At 37.7% G+C, this 23,637-nt stretch overlaps 1 protein-coding gene and 1 non-coding gene across 5 annotated transcripts in view; one reads left to right on the top strand and one right to left on the bottom strand.

The window, feature by feature from the left end:
* Positions 1–2,507: 2,507 nt before the first annotated feature.
* Positions 2,508–23,637, top strand: part of LOC134748165 (AMP deaminase 2-like) — a 50,161-nt gene continuing 29,031 nt past the window's right edge. For 3 of the 4 annotated variants that reach the window (XM_063682873.1, XM_063682877.1, XM_063682874.1), the window contains exon 1: positions 2,508–2,689. In XM_063682873.1, the coding sequence (XP_063538943.1) occupies positions 2,581–2,689 (109 nt within the window). In that variant the 5' untranslated portion in view covers positions 2,508–2,580. Of the gene's footprint in view, positions 2,690–8,715; positions 8,836–16,531; positions 16,617–23,637 lie in introns of those variants that run through there. The other variant, XM_063682875.1, reaches the window with a different exon arrangement.
* Trnay-gua (transfer RNA tyrosine (anticodon GUA)) lies at positions 19,370–19,456 on the bottom strand. Its single transcript is given in 2 exon segments — positions 19,370–19,405; positions 19,420–19,456. It is a non-coding gene; the product is annotated as a tRNA-Tyr (tRNA).

The following is a 23,637-nucleotide window of genomic DNA, read 5'->3' as shown; positions in this document are numbered from 1 at the left end:
ACCGGCCAAGTGCGAGTAGGACTCGCGCACGAAGGGTTCCGTACCATTATCTATAAAAACGCCCCTGTATGGGAGCCCCCCTTAAATATTTATTTTATTCTGTTTTTAGTATTTGTTGTTATAGCGGCAACAGAAATACATTATCTGTGAAAATTTCAACTGTCTAGCTATCACGGTTCATGAGATACAGCCTGGTGACAGACGGACAGCGAAGTCTTAGTAATAGGGTCCCGTTTTTACCCTTTGGGAACGGAACCCTAAAACGTGATGACTTGGGACTTGACGGGCAGACTTTCTTATCATTATCTGGCCCTATTTGTGGACCGAATGGAGAGAAAAAGGGCCCTTTGTTTAATGGCCACGGCCAATTCGGTGGCCAGCAGTAGGACATTGAAATAGAATAAGAAGTAAGTGGGACCACCTTTGAAACAAAAAAGGATTTTCCAAATCGGTTCAGGCGTCTTCGAGTAATCGGGGAACATACATAAAAAAAGATTCCGACGTATTGAGGACCTCCTCTTTTCTTGAAGTCGGTTAAAGTGGAGTATAGATTTTATAGCGCCTACACAAAAATTCATAGCAAATATCGGAGAATTCCAACTTAGCTACAGTATTTAGTAAGCGTGATTCATATGTACTTTCAACTATTAAGATTACGGGTAAATAAATTATTCAACTAAATATTTGTTATAAAACTATTTTAATAAATATTACGAGTTTACAAGAAATATATCACTCCCGCAGCTCAAACAATAGCGATACCTAACACTGCGGTATAGTATGAATTATTTCAGATGATTTTTTCGGGCCCGGCTCGGGCCCGAAATAAGTATTTTTTTTATTTTTTTTTTATTTAGGCAACAAACAGTCATATACAAAAATGATGTAATAATAAGCAATGTGTTAATAGACCTTGAGTGCCCTACCTTAATTAAATAATTTCTAATCTAAAGTAGCTAGTGTAGGAGCAGTAAGCGGAAAACAAAGTTATCATTAAGTAAAGTTAAGTATTGTTGTTGTTGTTATTGTTATTGTTGTGTTGATCTGTAAAAAAAAAAGTATTGCAGCTTTATGCAGTGGTTACATTGCTTGCTGTTAATAGCACCGATATAAGTAACGGGAATTTTATATAAACTGCCTAACTAAGGTAAGTAGGTACCGCACGTTTAGATACTTATTCAAAAAAGATTATCTTCCATTTTCTTTGACAGTCTGATAAATAAAATAATAGTAGATTGTTAACCAAGGGATGAAAGGCACTCATATCTGCCGAGGTATTTTTTCACCCGAGTTAAACACTCTACTACACTTCTTTTTGTTTCGAATACGAGGAAAGTAAAATGCATGTGTTTTTTTTAAAACATGACCAAGTAAGTATAAATTTTTATAGTATTTCTTAAGGGTACTTTCAGTTAACAATTTAGGCAAAAGTATCGTTATTCATGGAATGGAGAGTCAAATATCAGAAATTGAATAACAAATCCATTTAAACTCAAATTTCAATTGCTTATCGTCAAAAAATTAAAAAAAACGTACTTCCAACGTAAAATGCTCTAGTGCAGACACGTATCATTTTCTGCACACCTTTTAGAACAACAATAACCCTCTTTCAGACCATGAGAAATAAAAAAATAGTTACATTCTTTTTTTTAGAACATACTTTCAGGTTTCATAAAAATAGTTATATGTTAATCTGTTAATCGTGTCGTACAAAGGAAAAGGAACACAATTCCGGCATTAGACATGCTACGTAGGCTTTACGTAGGTATATTGGCAATACTCGTACGGGTACGCATTGCGTATATGGAACTGGCCGCAGCGAGCGTTTCAGTCGTTCAGAGGAAAGGGGACAGCCGGCTCTTCATACAAACGTAGTCCCCATTATCCTCCCTGGATATTGACATTATGGAAAATATTTTTACATAATTTGATGTATATTTGTTACCTATGCTATGCTGATTTTTTGATTATTGTAAAAAATTGGAGCGAAATAACAGATTTTATTCAAATTTTTATATGCTCTTAACTTTTATAATAATTAAAAAATCGAAAAAAAAACAAATTTAGGGGCATAGCTGTGCTTGATGTACAACCAATTGTGTCATAACATAACATAATATTTGTTAATTTTTTAATATCCAGAGAGGAAAATGCATGAAGACTACGTTTGTACGAAAAGGCGATATCGCGCGGGTCCTCCACTTTCGATGATTTCTGTTGCCGCTATAACAACAAATACTAAAAACAGAACAAAATAAATATTTAAGTGGGGCTTCCATACAGCAAACGTGATTTTTTTGCGTACCTAATCGTACGAAATAACGCTTCGTGCGCGAGTCCGACTCGCACTTGGCCGGTTTTTACATCTTTCCTGTATAAGGACATAATCCATAACGCATCTCCTGCCCGCAGGTATCCACGGCATATCCCCGATTCCGCCGGTTAAGTTATCTCAACAAGATCCAAGAACTGCGTACAATGCTCGAGTCCGCCTCGCCCTCGCCTCTCGCGAGTCCGCGACGCGCCTTTGACAAGAGCGGCCGTGCCCGCGTACTAACATTAAGGTTAGTCAACTAAACCATGTCTGCGAGCTTCGTGGGGTCTACCAAGAGCTTCCCCTTCTCTTTCGACACGGATGTTGAGGAGGAGGAGTCGGGGAGAACGACTCCTCATTTGAATAAACGTACAGGTAGGTTTTGCATTTTGTTTACAATCGGACGCTTGCTGTTTGCACCGTGAAGGCTTAGGTAGGTTAGTGATATCTAACTATTATGATTTAATTGCAACAACATATATTTTCATGCAATACCTATTTTGGATTGGTTATAATTGGGTATAACATTCATAACATTCCTGTTTGCCTTGTGTCTTTATGACACGTTCGCTTGTTTACGTGTTAACTTTAAATTTTCAAAAACAGGACAGTCACTGCATTTATGTATGATTTATTATAAATAAAGTTATAATTTTGTCTTATTTCCTTTGAATGGCATGCGCTGGTTTGGAACATCTAGTTGCTAAAAATCCTAATCGAAGAGCGAGTTAGCACTCTCGTTCTAACACAAGTAATATTTGGTCATTATTGGCGGAATATTGATAATGATAAACAATCCTTTACTACCATTAAAACCCTATTGACACCCTATTGACATGCATCAAAATGTAGCCAAGTATTTGAGAATCTTAGTACCTATTGTATTTGGTCATACATTCCTATCAGATTACAATTACAATCAACCTAACACGCCACGTTATCTGACCACTTCGCCAAGCCCGACACCCCATCGTTATAACCCGCCGTATTATGAACATCCTTTCTTCAGTTATCCTGTTCGGGATTCGGGGTACATTTCAGTTGTGCCGGCGTGCCGGATCGATATCAGCTGACTGGCGCGCCGACAAGCAGGCTACCGCATAGCTACATAGCAAAACATATAGCTATGTTGAGACTTGAGACGAGGTCAGTCGCGGACTCGTAACTCTTTGGTTGATGTAGATGTGTTGGCTGCAACATGACCAGGACATTACATTCAAGTTGGGTATAAGTCAGGTTATAGTACATTGTGCAACATGGGGCGTAAGTTAAATACTGCAAACGAGAGTATAGTTAAATCGCGACGGCTTGCCGGAGCGATTTATAGACTAGAGTTTGCAATATTACGCCCCGAGTTACACACAATGTTTTTCATCACACTTACGATACAAAAATGAAGTATATATAAAGACAAAAAACTGTTAATTATAATACTAGAAACTTCATAACTCCCTAGGAAAAACACTACCCTGGGAAAAGCGACTTCGTCTGCGTGAGATGATGATGATTAATGACTATTTTATTTTATGTCCTTTTAAGGGCCTCAAACTACCTCCGTACCAAATTTTAGCTAAATCGGTTTAGTAGTTTAAGCATGAATAGGTAACAGACAGAGTTATCTTCGCATTTATAATATTACTATAGCTTTTGCCCGCGACTTCGTCTGCGTAGAGTTAGTAATTTGGGTAGCTTATTTTTTACCAATCTGCTTTTTATCAATTCCCCATACAAACTTCCACCCCCCTTTTCATCCCTTTAAAGGATACTTCTGGGATAAAAACTACCCTGTCCTTCCCCGGGACTCAAACTATCTCTATACCAAAATTACTAAATGGAAGTAGTAGGGATTGTCTTTCAGTCCACATCTTGCCAATCCTATTGCTCGTGTATAAAATACAGGCGCCTTTAGGTTTCTCGTAAAAATTAGAGAAAACGAGTATTCCGAAGAATGATACCTATCTATTGATTTTTACCGACTTATTGTATTTATCGATTTCATCAAAATCATTACAGCCGGTTGGATTTAAGAATCAATTTGCAAAATTAAATCCTGATTCAAATAACTAACTATTGACTTGTCTAGCTAGGATGTATGACCCGGTTAGTCATGCAAACTACATACATGTAGTAGGTAAGATAATGTAGATAGGCGAGTCCCGTTTATGGTGAAGCACTTAAGACTAATCTAATCTATTCTAGGATATACCTAACACAAGGCGTGATGGACAGACAACATTGAACCTGTCAACATTTATTTTTGGTTTAGATAAACTTCAAGATACCAAATCTAAAATTTACATAGCGTTTTTGAAGTAAAACTTCTTTAGGCGCGACTAGAGGGTAGGCTCCATCTCTGATTGTTTTTCTGACGAAAGTAACGCCCTAGTGACACACGCACAATAGGACATGCGTCAAAGTGCCATGCCAACATAGCGATAAACGTCATCGTCAAAGAAGTTTTACTTCAATCGCGCGTAAAGATTACACGCACACACTTTTTTAGGGTTCCGTACCCAAAGGGTAAAAACGGGACCCTATTACTAAGACTCCGCTGCCCGTCTGTCACCAGGCTGTATCTCATGAACCGTGATAGCTAGACAGTTGAAATTTTCACAGATGATGTATTTCTGTTGCCGCTATAACAACAAATACTAAAACCGACTCGCACTTGGCCGGTTTTTTTTATTGTCACCGCTATTGATGATGATGTGGTAATTGGTCGTGCAAACATATAATAATGCTACAACACAATGCCTGTACTTATACATATAATAGCATATAAAGTACACATACTACCTACTTACATCTACAGGATGTTCGGAACATGGTTGGACAATAGAAAACAAAATTTTGCCATCTTTGGGTCAACGGCAAATAAAATTGATTTACTTAAATATGTAATTTAGGACAAAAGCAAAGTTCGTTAAAAGTCGAACTCTACCTACAGCAGAAAAGAAATTCGAAGAAACAGTTCTAGACCAGCTTTAGATCTAGCCCACGGAAAGGAATCAGGAAACCTCGGCCCGTGACAGCCATAATTAGAAAACTATGAAAATCAGTTAATAGCCCACACGAATTATATATACAAGGTAAAAGTTTTCAGAGCCTCGCTCCAAACCATTTAGGGAACCGAAATACGACAAGTACAAACCTCTTTCGCTTGTAATTTATAGGTCTACACCTACAGTTCTAAACGTTCTAAACACGCGGTCAGCTAAGCTAAGTGGGAAGAGAGAGAATCTAATATCTTATCAAATTGAACAAATGTCTATTTTACCGCCCCTCGAAGAGCATAATCTTGCTATCTTATCTTATTGTGACAGTAGACAGATAGTCATATTTGCGGCAGCCTTAACTTCAACGTTTATCAGATATTTAAATTCCAAGTACGCAGTTACAAATTGGGGAAGGCGACGTTCCCTGATGTCAAGTTCTCTGAAGGTCGACGATGTATTGTTTAACAACATTGAATATTGTAAATTTTGTAATGGCATAAGTATCCTGTTGTATTGTCTACTTCAGATAACCGGACAACGTCAACAATATTTACTCTCACCGACACTGAAAAAACATGTACCTACACGATAGTGGTGGAAAATTTTTAGACCAAACAAGTTATAGAAGAATAACCTAATCAATAATCAAGGAATACCTAAATAATAAATAATTATAATACCTAAATAAAGTCTCGAGTCTCGACCATCACGTTGAGAGACTCGCTATGTGGCTGGATCAAGGGTCAATACAGAAGGCGGTAGTCTTGGACATGACACGTCGGTTCCTCTCTCTGCTGCCCTGACCACCAGACGGCAGCTTGGGCCCTACCCCGCTGCTGGCGGCATCCTAGTTTAGCTTTCTTATAGAAATGTGTTTATGTATATTTTGTATTGTTTTGTAAGTGTTTTTATATTTTACTTTTATATTCATATTATAAAAAACCTTAAACCTAAGACCAACAATTTAAAAATTTTAAAAATTGTTGAAATATACCTTGTTACTCGTATAGATAGGTATAAAACGCCGGAAAGGTCTAGAACAGTCTGTATTGCGGCACTATATATCCCTGAGTAATCACGGAGCCGTATAGGTATCATCACCCGCTTACTCATTCTGGCTTGTCTCCAACTGGGCCCAAGAGATGTATTTAATCTTAATCCCCTTGGGATATATCCATTTCTTATTTGATGGGTAGGTGTAATGTACCTAACATGAATGCCGTAATTCTATAAGCGGAATATAACTTCATAATGGTTCATCGGAACTTTAATACTTAAATTTTTTACAAAATACACTTAGTGGCATGAAATCGGATGGATATGCGGAAATTTCCATATCTACTTGAAAAACTTTCCTTCGGCAGTTAAAGGAAGGAAGAAAAAGTATTCACATGTAGAGTTCCCCATTCAAGATTTTCCCAAACGTTACGTCGCCCACTATAAAATTTCCCTATCGCTACTACAAATCCCCACCAAGGCCCCCTAATGGAGAAGTCGAGTAAAATAAATGGCATTATCAGGTGGTGACGGCTTTGGTGGCTCTGACACAAGGGGTTATTTTTAACCGAGAAAATTTTCAATTCATTCCCGTCCGTCCAACGTCCAAGGCAGTCCTTGCGGTCGCCTTGACCTTAGCCTCTGAATGAGCAAGTTCCTGGTGTAAGTATTACTTTGCTATTTAATTTTGTTCCATGGAGATGTCCTTAAGAAATTAAGACGTTATGGGGGTTTTTACCATTTGGGTACGGAACCCTAATTACAATATTCTTGGCTGGTGGAAAGCAAAGCCTGGGTATTCCTGTTCATGCTCTCTACGAATTATCCTTGTTTGCCCACTGTCCTTGCTTACTTTTCAGCAAGAGAAGGATGCAAATTATGGTAAGGTGCTGAGGGAGTGATATACAGGAAGGCGAGCGCAGCTGATGTGCGCCAGATCCCTCAGTAGAGCCGTTGGGTTGGGGGCGCGCTATAGGGTGTAAGGTTCCCCTTGCACCTCGCGGAGCGTGTCCTTAACTCATCGGGTAAAGCGTCCCTGAACTTCTTTCTGGTGCGGTTGACCCAGCCTAAGCTGGTTGGGCTGTCGGCGTCATGGCAGAATGTTCGCGATCCCATGAAGTCTCCCATGGGGCAATGCGGGTAAAGCCGATGTGGGTTTAGTGGGAAAGACGTCTCCCCCTTTTCTCGCTAAGAAAAAGGAAAGGGAGATGGGAGTCCCATATAACCCCCGACGCCTCTTGAGGTCACAGGGGGTATGCGTAACAGCATTACCACATCGTTAAAAAAAAGGAGTGATACAGGTACATAAATACCAAATCTAGGCAACATACGCTGGAAAGGAGAAATGGGATAAGCGACAGTTTTAGAGATATTGAGTTATATGTATATACATCGTTGGAATCGCCAGATATATGTATACCATGTTACTCAAAATTTAGACGATCGCTCAGCTACCGTCCGGCGCATTAGTTTTGTGGTATTTCGTTCTGAGAATTGATTCTGACATGCTCTTTACAATTTAGGTACTTTTCAACTAAGACGTCCTTGATCGACATTTTACTCATAAGAAGTCGGTTAAAATAAGCGATACGCGGCCGAAGGGCCGTGACCGACCTTAAAGATATTTTCGTCATGGCAAAGATAGATATAACTGTCATGGTGATAATTCGCCAACCCGTGTTTAGTCAAGTCAAGTCAAGTCAAGTCAATATAATCTTTATTCAAATAGGCCTAGCAACAAGCACTTTTAAATTGTCAAGTTTTAAATATTACCTTAATCTAAATATCAGAGCAATTTATTGATGCAGTTATTATTATTCTTAAAAACATTGAATTATTATAGATATGTCAAACTTAATAATAAGAATTCACAAAAGGATCGTCAAACACCAAAATTGTATAAAAAATATTAGTCTAGAAACTTTCTAGAATAAAAATCTAGATGAATACAGTCGTGTAAAGTTATGAGTCATACAGCTTACTCAAAAATATGTCCCATAATTCTTAATTCACCGACATAAGAGCTATGGGACAATATATTTTTGAGTATGATGTGGGCACCCATATTTTTACACTTGACTGTTGTACATAATCCAAATTGATAAGATAAATGCCTGAAACTCTTGTAACGCCAACGGGAAGGAGAGCGGTCTAAAATCTCTAGCCCTGTCAATTTTTAGGGTAATTTACGCACAACATTTAGCTGTTGAGTTGTTGACTTGTACAACGACTTCCGAAATAAACTCTAAATTTGTTGATAATAAAATAAACTCATATCACTCGTACACTCATTATTCATTAAACTTTCCTAATAACCACATGTCGTGGCTCTAATCCTCTAATAAGCCAGAGCGAGAGATAGATCATCGTGACGACACAATGACTGTAGGAATTGTGCTAAATACAAAAGCGTGCCGTGTCCCCGCGCCGTGCCAGGCGCTCAGTCGACGGCCAATCATTCGTACAATAACACAGTCTAATAAAACACTAAAATACAAAGAAAAGTAAAGGAAAAAGTGAAATTTGGAGGTTAGTTTTTTACCGCGCATTTGCGATGCGAGTTTCCCGCGCGACGTGATCCAATTTTATGACGACAGCTAGGTGTTTATCGCAGTTAATTTTGATGATGTACACACGTGATTCATATTTCCAGTGTTACAAGTGCATTTATCAGTGCTGAAATGTAGGTAGGTATATGGTAAACTGAAAATACCCGTACGTATACATACACTACGGTCACCAAACTTGTTTCGGTCTTGCTCTCTGCACTCCACCCCACTTGGTCGACTTCATGGATTTTCATTTAGCACCCCCACATTCATAAAACCTATTTTGTAAATAGGTATACTCGGTATACTAACCTAAGACACAAGGTCGCTGGAGGCAGTTAGCGCCAGCGTAGTCACATGCTGTTATCGATTCACATTATGGTAGTGTTTGTGAGGCTAGACATGAGAAGTCGTATAACGAAATGCGTCATTGAAATACTTAGTCTAGTATTTACTGGTTACCATTTAGCGTTTGAAAGCGAATAGGTGCATTGGCATTTGTAAATCCCTGTTAAAGTCATTAACGTCAAGGGCATGTAATCAGCATACTTACTATAATATGGTTCCAAAATTTAGTTTTTGTTCTACGTCGAATCCTCAGGACAGAAAGTCATGACATCACCACTATATATCTCTCTACGTTGTTGCTCTACGTCGAGAACTCTCTGGAAACCTAAGTAGTTCAGGCATTTCAACTGCCTCCTTTGGCTGAAGGAATATTTTGATGGTATCTCCGGTAAAGTCTCCAGTTATTTGGTTGAGGATTACTATTATCAGATCTCGGACAAATTAAAACCACTTCTATAAAAATGTGTCCACAAAAGTGATTCATAACAAACAGTTCCAAACATTGACTCATCTTGCTGATCCACAATATGAAAGTGTAAAAAAAACTTGCATGACTTTTGGATTGCATCAAACCATGCAGAGAGCGGGTCCCTGACTCTGCTTCACAGCTTCGTTTACCAAACTTTTCTTGCGGCAAATAGGAGATGCAAGTTTTTATATTGGATTCTTCATAATCTTGAGTGTGTAAAGTGGTAAACTTTTGCTGAAATAAACGTAACATAATGTTAACAACAACACACACATATAATCGTAACATTTTTAATAGATTATTTAAGACTATTATATCTACATTTTTTTACAGACTTCCCTATCGAATTTACCAATCAAGCCATTTTATAAAAACGTGTTGTGTAAGTAAATTGAAAACGTACACAACAAAGGCAGCAGGGCAAACGCAATAATCTCAGACAAATTGCAATCTCGCCGTCTCGCCTTGTTTACTTTTGTGGCTATAAATGTTTTGTTACTATTCTATTACTAATGTTGCCGCTTCGGTTGACATGTCAATCACATATTGGAAGGTTGACTATAATTAGTACTTAGTACTGCACAGACGGAGAGGCTCATCATTTTCTATATTCGATGAACTAAATTACGAATTAGTTGCCTCTTGATTTATATAAATTATATACAAAAAAACATAGGTAAGTAGGTACGTCACTTCCAATAAGTATATATTATCTTGCTAATTATTAACATTTGACAGCTAGGCTCTTATGGCTCTACCCGTGCTCTACCATAGAACGTTCTGTGGGATTTACGAATAAGATTTTGTCAGATATTTTTACTCATTATTGCAAATGACAAGGGGTTTTTACTTTACAAGGGACATTTATATAGTAGCTACACTAGCCACGTCACACTTTTCACCCAGTCTAATCGAATATAGGCCTTCGGTCTTCGGTACAATGAATTCTTCCTTCACGAACAATCGGCTGTAAATAAAGTCGCTAGTCGCTACGGAAAATTCCGGAAACGGTAATTCAGAATTTCACTGTTTGAATTTATTGTTCGTGACATTTACTTACTGTAATTAGGTAATCTGTAAAGTTGTAGGGGTTGCTCTTCCAACTGATTAAGTTGTTTCTCCATTTAATCTGTTTGTTTAATCTTACTCAATTCAGGCATTTTCCTTTGTTTGTTCATACTCATAGGTAGTCAGTGCAAAAAACCTCAATGATTCATAAGTTTTCAAATCTTTCCACGAAACTCGTGAAAAAACAACAACATTCGAAAGACTATTTTGAAAACCGGCAATTTGTGATAGACATCTGTATAGGTATAGTATAGAGGCCGTGTGCGTTGGAGGGTCTGCCATCTTGTGTCCTGAATCGGAAACATAAACTGTAAGTACATCGACACTTCACGCCATTTGAAGCAAGTGCTGCCCTGTTGTGTTTCGTACAGTTGACGTTTTCTTGTGCATTGTAGGTTCTGCCATCTTGTTTCCCAAGTAGCCCACATTGGAAGCTTAAACTTGACATTTACTTTACACTTCACGGCAGTAAAAGGGGCCTCCTGTGCTGCCCCCAGTGGCGTAACTAGGGGAGGGGGGGGGGGGGGGCAAGGCAGCAGCAGGGAAACTTTTGTCAGTCGTCAGGGGGCGCAAATTTGGTGACTACCCCGGGCGCCATATCCTCTAGCTACGCCCCTGGCTGCCCCCTACAGTTTATGCACGCCCCCTATACAATTTATAGACAATTTTGAAATTGATATCAAAGAGCAACGAAATGTTTAGCAATATGTATGTATTCTAATAAATAGCCGGTCTTTGACTCTGTGGAAGAGGTGGGCGGCGGCGCCCGCGCCCGAAATAGGCGCGCGTGCGCAAGTGCGGGAGCGGACTCATTGCAACATTTCAGCCAATTAATGATAACGTTACGGTATATTCACTCTCTAGGATTTTCTTGTGTACCTGGGGGCCTAGCCAAGATGACAATCATTGATATAAAATACCAATCGAAACGCAAAATAATGGATCCAATGTCACGCGACTTTTCGTATAGCATTCCCCCGGTATATTTTAGTGTTCATTAGGCGTTTGTCGATGTGCGATTGTCACCTTGGCTAGGCCCCCTGTACTGTAAAGCTCTGGCACTGCTACACTTAAGTAACTCCGAGGTTCTGTTATTCAAACTTCAAAGTTCAAATTCCATTGTCAGATAGATATTTGTGGATTGGATCCTTTTCTCTAAATTACACACGAAGGGTTTCAAACTGTTTGTCATCGTTAAAGAGTTCGCGAAATTTTATTGCATGGAAAGTTTTATAGTAAACCGCCGCGGCGCGCCGGGTGACGTTGATCAGTCTGTCAAGTGCGGATGGTGCAACTGGTGCTAAATGTTAGTTTGTGTGGTTATCCCTCAGAATGTTTACCACAGCTAATTCCATCCCGGACGCGGTAATAATTTTATATCGCCAAGATTCGCGTAAAATTTCGCAAGTCATTGAAATAAATAGTCGTTAATTCCGAGATTCCGACGCGCGGAGTTATAAATAATTTGTATTTCAAACAAAAACCGTCCGCGGCCACTAAATTAGAGATTGATTTCCTCTCAGACTTTTTATAAATATCATGGTGTTTCTGTTTACCGTTTACGTTTCCAAGAATTTTGGTTAATATTTAGATACCGGTGATGTGTATATATTTAGGTATCTCTGTGGTATTAAGATACATAATAATTGCAATCAATTATTTTCAGTTGCGTCCTTACAATATGTAGATAATTACTACATAATATCAATCAATAGTAGCAAATAAAACAACGCGCTAAAATTCGCATCCACACCGCACACCGCGGTAAACTTTTGTGCAACACGGGGAGCTATTATGTTACCGTGTTGCACAGTGTTGCTCCGTGGTTGCTCCACTGTTGCGAGCGCTAAAACTGTATCGTGATCGTGAGCAGACCGTAAAACTTTGTAGAAGCATATCTTAGGGACTGATCTGCATTATGTCAAGACCCAAGTCAGAATGAATGATACTGATTCATCTGTCGCTATGCCAGTGCCGAGCCAAGACAATTCACGGACCACGTACCTACCTAACCACGGCTGCGTGGTAGATATACCAGTGTATCTTTGATTTGTATCACATGTAGTTTTTATGAAACTACATGCCAAATTATATTGGACGTTCTAATATAACTGTTGTTTGAAATGAAACTATGGTTTACGATTTGTTGGGCGTTGATTAACAATCGTTGGCGATACAACACAGATAATAATTGTAGCCAAAAAGCTAATGAGTGACGAGGTTGCAATGCAATGCAATTAATAATCTTATGTGACGACAGTTTAAAGCTCGGTACACATGTTGAGGAAAAAACTTATTTTTTTTAAGAAATGCACAATAAACGCAAATTGATTCGTAGAATTTAAACTATCGTGAGACATACTAACTTACACACATATATTACTATACCTAGATATAAAATACGTGAGTGAAACCGCAAAGTTAGCCAAATTGAATCGCTTAACTTCAAACTCGGGTAAATCCATCTGTAATTTTGGTATTAAGAAAAGGTAATGACTATGATCCAATGAGGGCTAGCGTTTTTCTGCTCACCAGTTGGTGGTTGGTGCCACAGTTGATGGTGGTCCAGAAAAACAGATCTCAAAATTCTTCTTTGCTTATTTTGATAAAATCTATACGTTGTAATATACACAAAGGTATTTTAACGTCTAAACTTGCCGTTTTTTCAACCTGTTTAATTTTGTATATAGTTTAGTTGGCACTTCTAGACCTCCATCTACACTAGCGCCGCTAGCGGCGAAATTGAGCGCGGTAGCCCTCATTATGAACCAAATCTTGCAGCAGTACATCCATACTAATATTATAAATGCGAAAGTCTGTCTGTCTGTCTGTCTGTCTGTCTGTGTGTTCCCTCTTCATGCTTAAACTGCTGAATCGATTTAGATGAAATTTGGCATAGAGATAGGTTGAGTCCCTGAGAAGGACATAGGATAGTTTTTATCCCGAAAATCATCCCTTAAGAAAGTAAAAAGCGGGATGGAATTGAGTTAATTAATGAAGTGCCTGCTAATTTGTGTGCATAATATGCTCAAATTGAATGATTGCTATGAGATTTTTTCCAGGCGCTATACTTACTTTAGCTGGGGTTACTAAGTCCACGCAGACGAAGTCGCGGGCAAGAGCTAATATGTTATATAACACAGGATATATGTTAGGCCCTATGAATTTATGGCACCATCAGCGACACACCCAACTGAGTATACGGTTCACAAAATAAACTACCTAACCTCATACTATGTTTATTTGTGTGGTATATAATCATAATTTTTCTGAAAACGAAGTGAAGAGGTTTGTTTTCTTCACCTTATCATTATCAATCATCTTGCTGTTAACTCGCAATACACAGGTTGCTCCAAATTTTTATATAAAAATGCATTATATATTTAAGTTTAACGAAGAAGTTAAGTTCAAAAAAGAACAAGTCGCGAAACTGCATGCTGCGGAGATGAGGATGCTGAGATGGGCTGGCGGAGTAACGTTGTTGGATCATATTAGGAATATCCACGTTAGAGGCAGTTTCAGAGTAAGGCCAATCGAAGAAAAGCTCACCGAAAATCGACTACGATGGTATGGCCACGTCATGAGGCGCCCACCAGACCACATGACGAGAAAGGTGCTAGAGATGAGTGAAAAGCCTAGGGGTCGCGGAAGGCCCAAGATAACATGGATAGGTCTTAATATTGTCTTCGGTTACCGCGATAGTTACTCATGAAATAAAACTATGAAAACGGATTGATGGATAGGTCTTGTAAAAAAGAACCTTAAAGAAAAAAGATTACCACCAGAGACGACCCAGGACAGACGCTCCTGGCGACGCCGTGTAAGGAGAGCCGACCCCAAGTAAATGGGATATAAGGCTAGGAAGAAGAAGAAGAAGATTATATATTTAAGTTTAAGACAGAAGGTACAGAATAACAGAACCCATTCCATTGCAGAAACGCTAACCCTCAATGGGCTAGCTAGGGGTGCGGGATGAGGGAACTAAAAGCAACGTTAGAAGTGGCAGAAATATGAAGTATCTTCAGTATGTCGCAAAGTCGCCAGGCAAGCGCTACTGTCGCTTTCACAGACAAGAAACCACGGGCAACATTAAAAGACATTGTCTTGCCGCATATGGTATCAGGTTCTCTGTATCTTTGATAGTGTCCGACTGAAGCCAGATTTTTTGCCGAAACCGAACGTTCGGTTTTGCTCTAGTTTTTGCCGAAACCGAACCTTTCTGAGGAGAACCCTTTGCGACTACATTTTTTTTATGGGCGCCTTTTTCTACTGACGGAAATGGCTTGCCAAACTATAATTAGACAACAAATCCTCACCTTTACTCCGTTTATCTATAGGTAATACTTGCCTATACTGGTAAATTTAGCGCACGCCTGAAGGCGCCCATAGTCTCAGAGCCCGCCCGACACCTTTGACGGGTCATCCGGAACTAAATGGTCTTTGGAAGTTTACAGAGGAATACAAGTCAACTACTAATAGTACCGCCACTTAAGAGGCAAGTGGTGTGGTCAGTTCTGTACACAAACTCTCTCGTCTATTTTAATGTGATAACGTCTTATAAATTGATGAACACCGGTGGCATGCACGAAAAAGTGTCACGTTATGTACAGATCCCAATGGAAACGTTGTGGACAGATCTCCATGGTAACTAAACGTATAGAATTTTTCATCAATGTTTTCTTATGACGTTATCATGCAAAATTATCGTCCGTAAACCGACTTTACAGACAATCACATTTTTTTTTAAACAGTTTTTAAGGAGGAAACGAGGGGAGGCCTTTTGCCCAACAGTGGAACACTAAATTAGGCTAGTAAAAAAAAAACAGTTTTTAAGCGCTAGAGCTCTTCAAACATTGCCTAAAACAACACTTCCGTGAGATTCAGAGATATTTAGGAGGGAACATGAGTGGTCATTTCTTCATACAAACGTAAGTACTCAACTGTTTCCTCCGTGGTTTTTTCAACACAGATTATTATTATTTTGCCTTTTTTTGTTTTCTTAAGGCGCTAGAGCACTTCAAATATTCGCAAAAACGGCTTAATTTACTCGGCCGCAAAGAGAAGCATTGTATTCAAAACTGGAATCAATTATTATTATTTACAACGACGGGACTTAATCGCGTAAAATAAGTTTTAAATTTACCTCCGACGTTTCGAGGACGGAGTTGTCCCCGTGGTCTCGGTCGTGGTAAATTTAAAACTTATTTTACGCGATTAAGTCCCGTCGTTGTAAATAATAATGAGTAAAAATCGTGAAAGTTTAAATCAGTGTGGAATCAATTAGCCTAAAAGCAAAACAGTCCAACACAGTTTCATTACCATTTAGATGTCAAATTTTCGTTACATTTGGTTAAGTTTTGGAGGAGCAAACAGTCGAGAACGAAACCTCGTTTTTTGAGATTTTAACGCAGGATTTTTCGCCTAACGTAGCGTTGTCCTTATCGCACTAGTTTTAGGAGCCCCTTCCGTTAGCGAGACGGATATATTCACCTAATGTATTTAAATCTCAGTTCCCGTATCCTCTTAATATATTATAACGGGTCGTCACGTCGTCGTTAGGTCGTCGGTTTGAATTAAATGTGCAATTTTATAATTACTTTGTCACTAGTAAAAATGTCACGTTTGCTCAGAATTTTAGGACATCCTGTAGATATTTTAAAACTCGTTATCTCATTTCACTTTAAATCTGAAACATTGCGCTAAGCCACATATGCAACGGAAACTCGCATCGCAAAACTATGAAATAATCTTAATATGAAACATTTAAATAAAATGTGCTAAAATTGCTTAGAAAGAATAAAAAATGTCAATCAGAGGTGTGCAAGATGGCTCAAGATCACCACTTATACTCACGGATTCTTTCTTCGATGACGGTGGTAAGTAATAGCATAAATTATATCAATAGTTATTTGTGCGACAAGAGAGGAAAGTTGGTTTTTCTTGCGAGTGTTGATTTTGAGTCCCGAGAAAGCGAAAGACTCTATAATTGAATCACGAGCGAAGCGAGTGATTCTAAGTTAGTATCTTGAGCGTAGCGAGGGACTCAAAAACACGAGACGTAAAATAACTTTGCTCTCGTGTGAGTGACCGTGTGACACATATAATTTTTCACCTCAGTAGTGAGAACATATTAAAGGTTAAAATGTATTTCGAATTACACAGAATAATACAGAAAAAAAAACGAATTTGTAATAGAAGTATGAAGTGGCAGTTTTATTTATTTATTTAAACTTTATTGCACATAAAATTATAAGTACAAATGGCGGACTTAATGCCATAAGGCATTCTCTACCAGTCAACCACTGGGCTAAAAAGAGATGGTTGTTAGGTGCAGGATTAATACTCGAAAAATTAAAACGATAATCGCTACCTACTATTTACAAAATAAGTATTTACAAAGTAAATACTAATTAATATACTATGAATTCATAGCAGTTCATGGCCTTCACTAAATTAAAAAGCTACATTTGACGAAAGTAGGCTTGTTCGAGCTGCTGAGGTGAAAAGATATATGTAACTCCGTATAAGATAAGTCTAAGGAAAAAACGTGCCTCGGAAAATCAAGAAAAAATTATGCTCGAATAGATGGCGCCATACCTTTGGCCTATACTCGTGTAGATGGCTTTGGCGACACCGTTTAACAATTTTAACACATATCAGTGAAAGGTCAGTCATATGGCGTTCTAAAAAAAATAAAAAATCCTTTATCCATATGATACTGATACTTTTTTTTTTAACGGAGTGGTAAAATGCGTTACGCATTCCCCCGGCCTGGGGAGCCATTGGGAGATATGTGGGACTCCCTCCTGCAGCCATCCTCTCCTAAAGAGAGGAGGAGAGGAGGTATACCCACTAAAAGCCACTCCGGCGTCACCAGTCTTGCCGTTTTGAATGATACTGATACTTGGAGTAACTCCGCCAGCAGATCCTGCAGCAAGGACTAGGAAGGGGCGACTACAAGGGAAGGCGGTGTTGATACAGAATAGCTACATATACAGCCACTTAGATACTTTTATATATTATGTTATATATCACTACATAGTATAAAACCATAGAGTAACTTATACTAGAGTGGTACTGTCATAGTAAATTTTGTAACCCCAGTAAATTTACTGCCATCTGTCGACACACTTTAAAACTAAAAATGAAGATTTATAAAAATACGATAGAATGTATTTAAATATAGATAAATGTTTTTTTTTTTATTTGCATTAATTATTTTTATGATTATGACCCATGTTCTTTCACTGATATGCGTTAAAATTGTTAAATAACAAACGAAACCGTCAACGCCATCTATACGACTGTAGGCCAAAACTAGTAGCGCCCTCTGAACGAGAATCAAATTTTCTTGATTTTCGAGGCACGTTTTTTCCTTAGACTGTATCCATCTATTACGGAGTTATATCTATCTTTGTATAAAACAAAGTCGCTTCCTGCTGTCTGTCTGTCCCTATGTATGCTTACGGATTTTGATGCGATTTTTTTAACGAGATAGAGTGATTCAAGAGGAAGGTTTATATGTATAATACATCTGCATTGCACCCGTGCGAAGCCGGGGCGGGTCGCTAGTATAATATAATACCAAAGATAGATATAACTCCGTATAATACTAATACAGGTTGGAAAAAAATTATGGGCCCGGAAGAGAAAGTTAACTTATTTTACTTAAAGGAAACATTCTTATTATTTTTTAAAATAAACAAAACTACATTCAGACATTTCTTTTTTTTTTCGCTTGTCTGATAAATTTGGACTACTAAATATTCGATTTTATGGATATTTTGTACGACTGACGAGTGTAGCTAATGGAGAAATGTTATCATTAACATGAAGTATCGAATAGTAGAATAAAATAGCGTGTTTATTTTTTGGAATTTTTTGTCGGTTCGATTCCCGGGCGAGCCAAGCGAATTTAAAAATCTTTGCATTCAGTTTTGATTCTTTAAAAAAAAAACCTTAATTATATATATATATATACTTACAGCATATTCAAATAACAAAGAAATCGGATCAGTAGTTTGGCTAGAAATAAATAAAATTTTCTCAAAAACCACAAGCATTTGAGGGTTAAAAATTAAGTAACAGCAAAGAGAATTGAGAAGACATAGAGTGCTCACTCCATACATCGGTTTTGTTACCAAAAAGACTATTATTTTCGTAGTCTACATCTAGTGTCAAGTAGCGGAACTATTAGTACTGCTAATCGACAACAGATGTCGCGGCAAAAGTCTAATAATGCTCATTTGCTCAACGATTTTCAATATTATAAGAGTAACCGGAACTCTATTTTCAACTTCTGCTTATAATATTAGTTATAAATTGTTGAGCAATACACCTTTCGTCAGTCGCAAACTCGCGACACATGTGACATCTAGTGTCCAGTAGCAGTACTGATGGTTCCGCTCTATGGAATGAGCACTCTGTCTTTTTAATTCTCTTTGGTAAAAGTAATTAAATAATTGGGTCAAAGGAAAATTATTCTTTCGCTAAGGGCAGTTTGACCACGCTTATCCGCCTATACCCTTTCCTGTGACTACAAAATTTATTATGACAATAACTCACTATGCACTCTATTTTCGTTAATTATATTTATAAAAAAAAACGAAGAAAAAAAATACAAAAAGATTCCTTCGAACCGGATTTGAACCAGTGACCTATGGATGACAGTGATTACCCCTACAGTCCACCGCTCTACCAACTGAGCTATCGAAGGGATATGAGAGCGTGCAAAATTACGGTATGCGTTATGTTGCTAATGTTGTTAATGAGTAGGGTGACAATGCATGATGTAACGATAAGACATTTTTGGTTTTGTAATGATGTTGCATTGCAATCAGTTAATCGGTTTATTTTTAAACGTGCCTTATTTCTGATAATTCCATATATTTTAATTAAAATAACATTGAAAACATTTTATAATATTTTAGTACACACACCTAATTCGTATTTTAGTTTGTGATAAATAAATAATAATGTTTGAAATGTTTTATTTTTATTTATTTAACAATTATTGTACAAAAGCAACCTTTTACATAGTATAAATTTAAAATTTATTTGTATTACTTGTAAATAGTGTACATATTTGAGCCAAATAGGTTAAAATAAATGTTTTCTTTATTTTATAAAAGGCGGACAATGCCATATGCCAGTTTTTTTTTAATTTGAAATATTTTCATTTTATATTTGTTTATATGGTTCCATACCGAAAGGGTAAAAACGGGACCCTATTACTAAGACTCCACACTCCACTTTCCGAATTTTTGTCACCAGGCCGGAACCGTGATAGCTAGACCGTTGAAATTTTCACAACAAATAACGGAACCCTCGGTGGGCGAGTCCGACTCGCACTTGTCCGGTTTTTTTAATGATTGTTTTTCGTCTTTTAATCTTTTTAATGCTTGAATTCCTTATACTTACCAAAAGTAGGTATTAAAAATAAAATTATATCTCACGCACTTTCATATTTTATATTTTCTCAAAAATCATCATTTTAACACAAATTTACTACTGACCTAACATCATTAATGTAATATAACATACAAATCAAAACTGACCATTCGCCAAGCTGTTAAGTTACTGTACACATTGTTGACATGGTCGAGTCACAGCATGCAGCCGCGCCTCAGCCTCACTCACTTCAGTCCGCGACCGACGGCTCTCGCGAGGGCCCGTGCCCCGCGTCCCGCGCCACACTCACAACGCTTGCCACTTCGGCAGCTCCACGAAATACTTTCTTTTTGTTTCGCTGACGTTTTAATAACATTGTGACATTTATGGTATTTAAGGATATGTGCATGCTTGGGTTTTTTGTTTGTTGTTAGGTTTAGACTATTATCAAAGAAGGAAGGAAATAATTAATTTAAATTACCTGTTATTGTTTACATTCATGCTAGTTTTAACGTATTTCGTTTAGTAGAACTTTCTCTAATTGACATACATAAATAGTGTGCATAATTTAAATCTTGGTAGTAAGCTATAATTAACTGCTGAATAGATAAGTAAGTTTGGCGGGGTCAAGGTTGAGACGTGTTATCATTATTTTGTTCGCAACGTGTCCAAAATAACATTAAAATGTCATAATTACTAACGTTACACGTATCATTATTAGATAAGACACGCATATTCGGCAACTATTCGGTATTCGGCCACTTTGCCGAATAGGGTAATGTGCCCTATATAATACATTTATACAACCTAAGCATTTTTCTGACATTAACCGCTAATACATAATGTCGTTATCTGTCGTACTAAGTACTTAAAGTGGTGTTTTTATAATGTAAAATTTAATTAGCAATCGTATAATTTATTTTCTGAAGTGAGGACGGAATGCTCTAATATCAGCCACTTTTTTCTTAAATCCAGCCACCGCAGGAACTCTATTTTCAACTCCTTCTGCTTATAATATTAGTTATAAATTGTTGAGCTTATACACTTTTCGTCAGTCGCGACACATGTGAAATCTAGTGTCGAGTAGCAGTACTGATAGTTCCGCTACTTGACGCTAGATGTAGACTACGAAAATAATAGTCTTTTGGTAACAAAACCGATGTATGGAGTGAGCCCTCTTATGTCTTCTTAATTCTCGTTGCCATAACTGGTTATTCTAGGATTTTATATATATGTATGACATATAATATAGTATTGAAATATTTAATATGTTTTCGAATAAACCCTATTATCGAAAACTTTTTCAGTTCTCTCCATCTTTTAATAAAATAAAAAATAGTTTCTGCAGGTAATTATCACCGAGTGGCCCTACCTACGGAAGATCAGCGCTGGCTTTATAGCTAGCATTATGCTGAGTTGGGTCCATAACGTGATGCACACTGAATGATTTCTTCCTTTCTTGCTGTTGTTGTCTGTACATGTTCGTACATGTTTCGTGATCGTCACGAATAAATATCTTTTACCTTATCTCATCTAGGTAAGACGTAAACATAATTATTATTCATGTATGTAAACTATGTAATATGTACGATCACAAAACACGTAATATTTGACACTCCCTCGTCTATGAACAAACATTGAATACCGCCGCACGAAAGCGCGAGATGAGACAATGTACACAGTATTTGCGATGTTGATTCAATCGACTATTTGTTATTAAAATTTCACCGTGCCGTTTGCCGAACGCATTTCACTGCTTCATATTCAAGCTTCATGGAAAATTCTGTGATTCTGATAAAAAAAATTGTGTAATGCGGTTAAAGGCTGTTATCAGTATGGATTGTTCAGAATTGGATTGGGGAGAGAGTCGGCATACTCTTTCACCCCTTATTCTAATGTGATAACCTTAGTAGCCACTAAAGCAAGATATATAGCTATATATACATAGGCCTCGATTCATTGCTGATTAAGGTTCATCTTACACGTGCTATTGACAGAAAAGCACGTGCAGCAATATACACGTGATGCAAGTTAAAATGAAATAAGACCGAAGTGATCCCATAAGTATTCCGTAAACAAAGTTTTGCACGAAACACTAAAAATAGGTATTAAGCCGGTAAACGTCGATCGATACTTAAAATACTATACACACATATATACATTTCATATTACTTATAAATTTTAATAACAAAACTTCCGTGAGACACAGATATATTAAATATATTAATAACGGGTCACTCACGTATTTTAAGTCGAGAAACGCTCGACATGTTTCACCGTCACACGACACTCATAGGTACATGTCGAGCTTTTTTCGACTTAAAATACGTGAGTGACCCGTTATTTATATATTTACTTATAAATTGTTGAAAATTAAACTAAATTAGCTCTAAACTGAAATAAATATCATATACGAAAGAAAAAATGACCAAATGCCACCGTGGCCGGATAGCCGAGCGGTTCAGGCACCTGTCCGGTAAACGGGGTACGCTGGTTCGATTCCAGCTCTGGACACTGGAGGCTTTGGTCATTTTTTTCTTCGTATATGATATTTATTTCAGTTTATAGTTTAAATAGAAGTATGTCTACTTGAAAAACCACAAATTAAAATATTTTCATAGAAAATAATTTAATTTGTTTTTAGAGTAAATTAGCTCTGTCTGTTTTTGGACACTGTTTACCCACTAGAATTTGTAATGTAAAATTCACATAGTGATTTAGCGACACTTGCATAGTGAGACCCATGCCTGTCGAACGGTGCCACATTTTATGACGTGGGAGGCATCAGGCTAGGCAAGCAATAAGCTCATAAATTGCAGTAAGTGGGCTGGCTCGCCCCGTTCTATAAAGGGCCCGTGACGCGCCATGCCATGGCGGCCATAACCGTAAACTGATAATGAGCTATCGAGCCATTCGTTGCCTGTTGTTTAATCATGTGCAATACAAAGCTGACTCAATGTATGACTTCAAGGCTGACTCGTAAATCCTATTAGTACCTACCTAAATTTGATAGGCAAAAACCTGACTGACTCACACTAGACAAAAAATCACAAAATAAGACCAGTAAAAACATTATCAGACTACGTGTTTATTATCTTCATCAGCCGGGAATATTGAATTAGTATAAAAAACAAAACGATATACCTTTTCAACGTTTTTAAGCTTTTACATTTTTTATGCAAAATCTACACGAAATTTGGGTCAGTCGAATTTTCATGTCCAGGTTTTTGATATATTTTTAAAACGGCTATACCGAGAAGCAACTCACAAAGTGGTAACACATCGCTGCAGAAAGACCAGCATAAATTTGAATTACGACGCAAAACTGTTACGGAAAATTTAACCAGACGGCCTACCGCGAACCACGTTCGACGTGTTGCCTCTCTGTCGCACTTGTAAATTCGTACGTAACTGTGACAGGGAGGCAACACGTCGAAAATGGTTCGCGGTAAACTCTCTGGGGTCAATAGGATGACGCAGACGAGTACAAAACAAAACAAAGCGGTT

The sequence above is a fragment of the Cydia strobilella genome, chromosome 16 (assembly GCF_947568885.1).
Source record: "Cydia strobilella chromosome 16, ilCydStro3.1, whole genome shotgun sequence".
Taxonomy (NCBI): Eukaryota; Metazoa; Arthropoda; class Insecta; order Lepidoptera; family Tortricidae; genus Cydia; species Cydia strobilella.
Note: the sequence above shows the minus strand (reverse complement) of the source record. Positions and strands in the feature narration are given on the sequence as shown.